Genomic DNA, 10,463 nt, shown 5'->3' on the forward strand with positions numbered 1-10,463 from the left:
AATTGTTGGAAAAGTCTCCTTGAATTTAGAATCAGCGAAAATTGGTTTAGTCTATCTTGAATACGATACGAAAAGAACTCTCTCATCGTACAATTTGGACGCTTCTTGTTGATTAGATCTATGACACCTCTATGAGGGATGTCAACTCTGTAACCATCATCTCCATATGGGAAGAGAATTGGGTATTGAAGAGCAAGGTAAGAAGGATGTAATTCACTTATTCGTTGAAGAGTCCCTGATTTAGTTTCAACAACAATATCTCTGTTCTCAATTGCGTTTTCAACATCTCCAACAATTAGAGCAGCAACCTCGCCACATGTTGGTAAGTTATACATTCGACCATCCTTGTCCCTTTTTCCAATAAGACGTACCTTAAGACTAAGCCGCGGATCGTCATGAAAACAATCTCTAACCATCCTATAAACTTTAACCAATACTTTATCAGAGTCTAACACAGACTTGATATGTTGGATCAACTGACGATCAACAGAAGCAGAAGAGGATGCATGTGACTCCTTAGATCGACTGTTTTGACACATTTTTTTATCAAAGAATTATTATTTATTAATTGAGAAACAATTGAAACAAATTATACTGTACGATACTTACCTAAAAATCGATTCTCGGTTTGAAACTTCGTTCTCTGTATCGTATATGTACAGCTGGCAAAACTTTGGTTTATTGGCATTCTCCGGCAACAGACTTCCAATACTATGATAGTTTTCACCGCTAATCCTGTAGCAAAATGGGCCATTACCTCTATTAACAGTCGGATCGACCTTACCACCCATTGAAGTGAATGCGAACATAGAATTATAACGGCGAATGTTTTTCAAAAAATGCTTGCTATCATTATCCAAAGATGTAAACAATTTCTTATAATTTGGTTGTGCATCTTTATAATCTGGTAGCTCTACTTTGGCATAACCACAACATAAAAAATAACTTGTTTTCCCATTATTGGTTCTGCCTCTCGTCGTTTCTACATCCCATAACTTTGCCATGCATACTTGACACGTAACACACTGGTCACCATGATCTAAGTAATCTGTAGATTAGCATGGAAATCAAAATAAATGAAATTAATATATGTATTTCAAGAGAAAAAAATGGTATACAAAATAATTTCGAAAATATATTACTTAAGCGACTACCTGGTGAAAGACCTTTGTAAGGATCTTCATCTAACGCTGCATCTGTATCCAAATCAAGAATTGGAATAGGAGATGTAATTCGTGGTCTGCCTAATAACTTAGATTTCCCAGGAGATAGATTTGGAGACGTTTTGCGTAAAATAGGTGTTGTAGTCGCTGTTGTTATGTTTGGAGAAATAGAAAAGCGACGGATACTTGTTGAAAGTGTTTGGTTGTTTGAAGCAGATGTGTGATCACCTAAATAAAATATGACTTTAAAAAGTCGAGTATAATATTACTTGTAAATATTAACAAAAGTATAGAATTACCATTTTGTGTGTTGCAGTGAAAGGATCTTGTATTAGAAGAAGATTGTAAACTGTTTATAGCCCTGGATTTACCTCGTAAGTTAGGAGACTTTTTACTATCTAAATAAAGTCTCCTTAATCTCCGTCTCTCTTTAGTGTAACTTTGATAACTTTGCGTGAAAACAATTGATATGAAAAGAAAAACGATATATATATAGTTTTAGACATATATATGTATCAAAATAGTTAAGTATGCAATTTTAAAAAATATGAAAAGTTTAAACAAAATAAATAAATAAACCTGGCGAAATAGTAGATGCATGTTGTGAAGTAGTGGGAGTGTGAAATAAAATGGAAGACGAATTAGAAGTCGACGATTCTTTTGTCTTAGAAACCGGTAAGACATGTGATATGTTAGATCTTTTACTATCCAAATACAATTTTCGTAGGTTACGCCTCTCTCTGCACTGGTCTTGTGTAACCGGCGGAGTTAAAACTGTATTAACATGTAAAACCAAAAAAAAAGAGATAATAGCTTTAGTTGTCTAAAAAAATAAATATATATAAATCAATTAGCAGAAAGGAAACTTTGATAATATTGTAAGATTATCTAAATATGTTATAATATTTGATATATCTAATTATTTTAGAAATATATATGTATCAAAAATGTTAACTATACAATTTTAAAAACTATGAAAAGTTTAAAGAAATAAATAAATAAACCTGGTGGATTAGTAGATGCATCTTGTGAAGTAGTGGAAGTGTGCAATAAAATGGAAGACAAATTAGAAGTGGACAATTCTTTTTTCTTAGAAACCGGTAACAGGTGTGATACGTTAGATCTTTTACTATCCAAATACAATTTGCGTAGCTTACGCCTCTCTCTGCACTCGTCTTGTGTAACTGGCGGAGTTAAAACTGTATTAACATGGAAAACCAAATAAACGATATAATAGCATTAGTTGTCAAAAAAAAATTACTATATATAAATAAATTATTAGAAATAGAACTTTGGTAATATTGTAAGATTATATAAATATGTTATCATATTTGATATATGTTATTATGGTAAAAAAATAATAACTTAATTCCCACAATAAGTATATAAACAACTATATGAATATTTAAAATAAAAAAATAACCAAACAAAGAAACATATGCGGCCCAAAATGAATCTGATTGCATGGAATCTTCTGCTCAAAATTGTCATAGTCATAGTTATATCAAATAGTCAAGATTCACTAATTGCTTTTCAATCATACTTCATGATCTTTATATCTATCATTAAGTCAGATTATAATTTCATTTGGTTTCAATAAGGGTTTCAAACATTGCTCTGATCTGCATTTTGAATTTGTGCATCATACGGTTCACAACTCTACGAAAATCAGGTAAACTAAATCATTTTTTTTTCAATGTTGATGTTCATCTGTGATTTATTGGTTGGATTTATTTACTGAAAATAGAAATCTAAATACAGTAAACTAAATGTAACTTGTTTCATTGACAGATTTACCTTCTTTCTGTTAGTTAACATACATGATGTTTGTTAGTGTATTTACTGCATACATGTTTTCGGGTATAAAAAAAACAGATTTAGGTAGTGATTTGAATACAATCACATGCAAGAAGACATTAAGAATACGATGCACACCAGGTGTTTGAAGAAATGACTGTATGAAAAATGTTGTATTTAACGAAAGAATAATTTTGTAAAAGTAAAAAAAACAAATAATAATGAGGTGTTTTATACGATTAGGTTGTAAAGTTAAGTTGTTTTCGAATATGCATTTAGGAGGTAAGATGAAATGCAATAAGAAAGTTTGTTAGGCGTACTTGTTATGTTTTTAAACTTTGTGTAGTTAAAGAATGTTATTTGTTATGGTTTTGGTCGAATCATGTTTATTGGGTAAGATGAAATGGAACAACAAAGTTTGTTAGGATTACTTATAATGTCTTTAAAATGTGTGAAGTTAAGGAATATTACTCACCTAAGATTACTTTAAACTACATAAAAAAGATTACATTATATGTTATGAGTCTATATTTTATTTAAAATGGGTCAACCTTTGAACTGTTTCTTAGAATGGCCGGAGTTGAAAACGAAGTTGTGGTTATATCGGATTCTGAAGATTCTTTGGCTGGATCAGATGAGTTTGATGATGATGAAACTGGTCCGCTGATATCCATTGTGCCATACACCAAACGCTTTGTAAGTTCAGACTAAATTATATGTTAATAGGAGTTTAATATGTTTACATAATTTGGAGAAGTTTGGTATTTTTTTAAATATTTGACATCATTAATGGAAATTATTAATATGTTTTGAAACTTATAGCGGATACCAGTTAGGGTAGCATGGATCACAGGAATTGACGAAACATTGAAAGTTAAGATCGCCAACAGGCAGAATGTCGAGACAAAACATGATGTTAGGGCGGAGCCAAATAAAAACAGTATCAAGTACGTTGTAAAAGGCTGGGCGAAATGGCTTAAAGATAACAACATAAAAGAAGGTGATAATTGCAAGTTCCAGTACTTTCCGGATATTGGTGTTTTGTTCCTTGCAAATGTTTTCCGCTAGTGGTAAAGTTTGAAACTTGGAATCACGGTAGAGGCATAACATATCATTGTTTTGGCTAATGAAGATAAGTAGCGTAAGTTATGTAGTGTTAAAAGTTGTTTTGTATGTGGTTAACATGTTTGATAGTTACAATCTTTATGCAGTTTGGACGGCTACTATCTAACCGTGTTTATAAATATCTACCTGTCCTACTTTTAGTTTATAGGTTTTATTTATTATTTAATACATATTTTGGGCCTTCGAATCAATTGAAAACTACAAAATCGATATACATTTTTAAATAAAATTTCAATATTAGGAACATAAGTTAGTAAATGAGAGTAGTTGAATACCATTGGTAATGTCTGAAAAAGGACTTCTTGATATAACAGCCGCAACATCTAAATAAAAGAGACATAACATAAACATCACATATGGGGGTGGTTATTCTAGATATACAAATTAGACTAACATAACAATAATCCAAAAAGTGTTACCTGTTGAGTTGTTTATATTAACTTCATTATTGGAGTTAAATGAAGATCTACGCTTGCATTTTCTTGAAATGGCTATCATTGTAATAAAGATAAATGAATTACATTCTAATTAAAATTATTATTATATATAAACTAACAAAATAATGTGAAAGATAAATCAAAAAACACAACATGAAGTGTTTCCCTGGTTTGATTGATTTCCCGAAGTATTGGAATCATGCTTTGACCGTTTATACATTGCGGAATAAGTTTTGGAATAAGAAATTAATCGTTTGTTCAAACTGGCTTACAATACCCTTGTAGTGAAAGGGATGTATTCGTTGAACACAAAACTACAAATGAGTTGAAATGAGATCAAGAGATTTATATGTTGTAAAATTTGTTTTAAAGGAAACATTAGTAATGTGAACATTTAAGTATATTCATTATGATATTTATTGATTAATATCTTAATTTTGGAAAGTCAACAGTTTAAAAAATCATTTTCAAATCAAATTTAAAAAACCGATAAAAGTTACTATATATAAATGACTTACCAACATTGAAACTTTAATATAAATATTTTGCTTATTATTTATCAAATATAAATTTGGTTTATATGGTAACATCCCAACATTACAACTTTAATATAAATATTATGATTAATATTTTTTATTAATGGAAACGGGTTAAAATTTAAAATAAAACTTTAATATAATAAGAATGTTATTAAGACATAACACAATATAGTGTTTAATAATATATCTTGAATTGATATAACAATGGAATACCACAATAAACACAAAACATAATACATAGTTGTTAAAAAAGTAACATCATGTTATGTCATAGAAAAAAAAAGAAATTAAATACAAATAGACGTACATACGGAAAACTGATTTATAATGTCATCTCATTATAATATAAAGTTCACGAAGTTAAACCACACAACATAGTTATTCAAAAACCAACATAAATTCTGCCCAAAAAATGTACTAAATATGATTAAAAAGAAATAAACATAAAAAAGTTTTCAAAAATACGGAGATGACTATTAGATTCGGCACACTACTTTTCAATCTTTGGCTTCATAATCCCAGCATTCACATTCAAGTCTCCATCTTTATCACCGACACTCTTACGGGGTTTAGTTGATGACTGCGAAGAAGATAAATCGGCATCATAGACAGCATCCAAATTACGCTTAAGTTGATTCTCAACCATCTCCGCAGAACAGTTCATCTCATCTCCAGAGGGTGTGCTAAAGATGCTTTTGATCACATTAGACACCGGAGTGTCTTCATCGCCAGTTCGGGATACAGAATCCTGTAAACAAAAACTAAAAAGTTAAAAAAAATTGATAAAATAAGGTGAATGATGGATTACCATTAGTGAATTAATTACTTTGTAAGACATACCTTAACATCAAAGTTAACATTTGCATTTGAATCAGACAGAACAACATCTAAATGTTCATCATCAACAGGCTGTATTTATCTCATATTTTTTAAAAAACATTGTAACATGGTATAAGTTTTTATAACAACAAAGACCAACTAACGTATTTAAGGTATATCGAACCTGGAAGTCATCAAAATGCTTATCAAGCTCGGAGATGATTGCAGGATTTTCAGTCAACTTCGAGACCGAGTAACCATCTGATTTGTTTTTTATGTTAAAGGAAGCTATGATTATCTTAAACGCAAACCGCCGATTTAACAATGCGTACAACTCCTTGGGAAAGTTACCATCGCTGGCCAACTGTTTGATAAACATTAACATTTTCATATTGCAGTTTTTCGAAATATAATTTATAAACATAACAGTTTAAAATATATACATTAAAATGTATAAACAAAGTAACGAAATGTTATTCACACGATATAAGTTACCTCAATGTTTTTATCCAAAAGCTGGTTTGCGTTAACCTTTAACAGTTTAAGAACTTCACTTTCAAACAACGTCAAAATAACAATCCCGGTACAATCCTGAACACGAATTTGAACTTTTATCCTGTCAAAATGTTAAATAAGATTTTGTTAATAACCATGAAAGTTGTTTAAGACAATAAATGAATCAAGAAAACTAACCTGGGAACAGACAAAACGGTCCTTTTATTGCAACGATCAGTCTGACATTCCAAGACAGTTACTTCATCATAGCCTTCACTTCCATCTTGCTTTGCCTTGGAAATAGTGTTGTACATAAGCTTTCTGTTGCAACTCTTACATGCATTGTAAAACCATGACTCTTCGGAAGCAAAGCTCTTAATAGTTCCGAGGATAATAACAAACTTTTGCTATATACATATATGATAATTTAGAACATTATTAAAGATAAGAGTAATAGGTATAAAAAGTAAACCAACAAAGTATTGTAACCATACTTTGGAGATTTCACTTAATGCTCCAATTGTACTAAAGGAACCATCAGATAGATATTCCTCAGTCGTTGACTTGATAGCAGAAGAACTCAATCCAGAATAACCGGAAGATGTTGAAACATTAACCTGAGCAAGGAAACTGTACAGAAAAAATAATGATTGTTACAAATGTAATACATATTCAAAAGATATTATAAAAAAAGGTAATAAGATTACAAACCTTTTCTTGAAATCCAAAATCTCTTTCACCTCAGAGTTTATGAAGACTCGAGTTACATTATACAAATTGGAGACAAACAAATTACCTGTTTAATTATAGCAACATGTAAATAAAACGACAACTTGTATAAAAAGAAATATGTAGTTGAATGAAAAGTTAGAGTGTCGGTATAGAATATACCTCCCCAAAATCTGTACTTCCCAAACTGAACAACGACCACAACATTCTTTTCATCCTTATTGTTCTTCTCAAAATCTAAAATCTGATCAGCATAACAACCCCATAACGTGACGTAAATCTGATGGTGTCTACAAAATAAAACTTAAATAATTAAGTTGGTAGTTGTCAAAAAATATATAAAATGGGAGAAATATATAAGTAACAGAAGGTATATATATATATATATATATATATATATATATATATGTATGTATATATATATATATATATATAAGAATGTACTGCAAATCTTCCAAAATAAAGGTAGTCTTCTTCTCGTCTTTGCCGTTTTTATGATCACTTTTATCATTTGACGGAAGACACTTGACCACAAAACCAATAACATCTAAACATTACAGAATAATGAAATTAATATTACATAAAATATATAATATTAAATTGATAAAAATGAAGAAAAAATTAAAAATAATTTACCAATCGGGCTTTTGAAAGACTTGCTATCATCATGAGGGTCATCGACAATAGAATCAAATGGAGAAAAGTCAAATCCCCATTCAGCACCAACAGGCTCGTTGCATTCTTGGACAGTAGTGTTGTCATTTAGATTGATCTTGAACGAACTATGAACATATTTCACTTTTTGACGATTTTCACCCATCGAAGGGTTACGAATAGTTAAACATTGATTTTCTTTCAGCAAATGCTCATAACCAGTAGTGTTTTTTTGTAAAACAAATGCCTGCATTTTCGTGCCCTGAAAAAAAAAAGTTTTATAATTAATTATAAACAGAAACTAATTAATTTAATATTCAAAAAAAATATGCATTGGTCTAAAAAAAACCTCCTGGTCCATGAATATCATGTCGTAACAATAAATTTTTCTAGGATTGTTGAAGGTAGGTCTTGTCCATAGCCGGACTATGCGGATTCTGATAGTGTAATCATCAACATTAAGATCAACATTATTAAGAAGTGTGATAGCAGCCTGTTCCATCTCTGAAATTAATAACAATAATTAAAATAAGTTACTTGATGATGATATAGAACAATCTTTGAAGAAAAGAACATGAAAAACATCGTATGTTTACTGATGACTAAAATAACTATATAACTATAAAAATATGAAATACAATGAAATTCACAAAACTCATACAAGAAGATATGTATATCGAAATATACAACGTCAGTAGTTGTGATGTGTATGAATCATAACAAATGAGACTTATTTATAAAATAAAGTGATCACTTAATTATGGTGGCGATATTTTTGATTTTAATTATAATTGGCAACCTTTACTAAAATATAAAAATTAGATTAATCTAAATTATATGATTCATCAGTTTCCATAATTATCAACATGAAATTGCAAAGTAAGGAAGGAATTTTTATGATTATTAATAAGTTTCAAATTAAGGAAGAAGTTTCGAATTTGCAACCTATTAAGAGAAAGTTGACTTTCTGTAATTAAAAAGAATATAAATAGCTTATTTATGATAAATGTTAAATCTTATATAAAAAGTTTATAATGTAACAGGTCAAAACTATAATGCAAGGTTTAAAAACGAAAATCATAGTGTTATATTCTATATGTAGTACTAAGTTCATAATACTTAGTGTTATATTCTATATGTAGTACTAAGTTCATAATACTATCTTCTACAATCTAAAAAAAACAACACTATAATCTATGTGCAGAAAATAAAAAGATAAAATCACGAATAGGATAACGATTATTTTAAATCATGTTAAATGGTTAAAATTTAAAGGTATTATATCAATGAGATATAAATATGATTAACTTTCATGATTAAAATTTAAATTTTGTATATTTTTTAAAAGCCATAATAATATATTATAAAAAAAATAAACAACAATATTATTATCTGAATACCTTAATATTAATTTCTTTATGTATGTAAAAGTAGTTTATATATCGTTTTTGATATATCATATGTTTAAATTTATTAGATATATATAACACATTGAACAGTGAGTTATATAAATACTATATCATTTGTAAACAATAATCAGCAATGTTAATATGGGAATATATCAATTTAATTTTATCCTTAAAAGTAGTTTATATATCGTTTTTTGATCTATCATACATGTAGTGGGAATAAAAACTACTAATAACATAGATTAAACTTTAAAGACATGGCATATAGTGATTAAAATAACAGTTAAGATATGAAAATTATATAAAAACTTGAAATTCAAAAACAAAACCAATGTTAAAACCAAAAAACTTGAAAGGCAAAAAACATGCCGTAATTGTCATATAACTACTTACTACGCCTAACGTAAGGTACAACCCTTTCAACACTTAAAACCTGGTCATTTTCATCAAAAGAATAGTGAACCTGGTCACGGACCTTAATTCGAGCGGCTTTCATGAACTTCTTCCAAGAGGTTAAAGCGTATCGAAAACCACCACCCTTGCTTCTTCTTTCACGTCTTGTACCGTTGGTAATCTGTAATGGCGGATCCATATGCAAAAATCTTATGGTCAAATCTTTTAAACCTTCATCAAGTTTAGCCATGCGTGAAACAGGATCAGGAATTCTCTGTATTGTTGTAAAAATAAAATTAATAATAAATATGAATGTTTATTAAGTAAAAAAAAATGAGAAAAGTTGTTTTTTAGCAGTTTGTAAAAATATATTCAAACTTACAAAATAATCTTCATCAGCAATACGAACAAACCGAGTAACACCACCATGTATGTGTTCATCAATTTCATTTTCAGCATCTACATGTGCAACTTCAGCCTGCAAATTAATATATATAACATGTATTAAATTAGCATATATATAAAATTTATAAATAAGTATCAATATGTAATTTACCTCATCAACATCTACATCAGGATAATTGATTTCAACACCGTTTTTTCCAAAAACTTTTAAATAGAAAAAATGACCAAAACCTTTTGTAAATAAGAATAAACAACCAACCTCCAACTGAAACAGACTAACAATTACGTCCATATCAACGGTAAAACCGACTTTACCGTCAGACGTTACAATGGAAACATTAAACGTTTTGTTGTCTATCATTACAGTAGAGGTTACATCATTTGAGGAATAATCGTAACTTTTCGGCAAAGTACATTGAGGAATGACCTGTAGGATGATAAAAAATAAAAGAAAAAAAGGTTACTATTAATATAACTAAAGTAATAATTCTATACATT

General features: G+C 29.2%; 1 protein-coding gene across 1 annotated transcript; it reads right to left on the bottom strand.

Annotated features, from left to right (window-relative positions):
- Positions 1 to 5,551: 5,551 nt before the first annotated feature.
- LOC110934616 lies at positions 5,552 to 7,311 on the bottom strand. The gene is made up of 8 exons (XM_035989302.1): positions 7,284 to 7,311; positions 7,087 to 7,171; positions 6,870 to 7,005; positions 6,574 to 6,782; positions 6,376 to 6,496; positions 6,065 to 6,244; positions 5,902 to 5,970; positions 5,552 to 5,809 (listed from the first exon to the last, which is right to left on the bottom strand). The coding sequence occupies exons 1-8, from the start codon at positions 7,309 to 7,311 to the stop codon at positions 5,552 to 5,554; spliced, it is 1,086 nt and encodes a 361-aa protein (XP_035845195.1).
- Between the last annotated feature and the right edge of the window lie 3,152 nt (positions 7,312 to 10,463).

This window comes from Helianthus annuus, chromosome 4 (assembly GCF_002127325.2).
Source record: "Helianthus annuus cultivar XRQ/B chromosome 4, HanXRQr2.0-SUNRISE, whole genome shotgun sequence".
Classification (NCBI taxonomy): domain Eukaryota; kingdom Viridiplantae; phylum Streptophyta; class Magnoliopsida; order Asterales; family Asteraceae; genus Helianthus; species Helianthus annuus.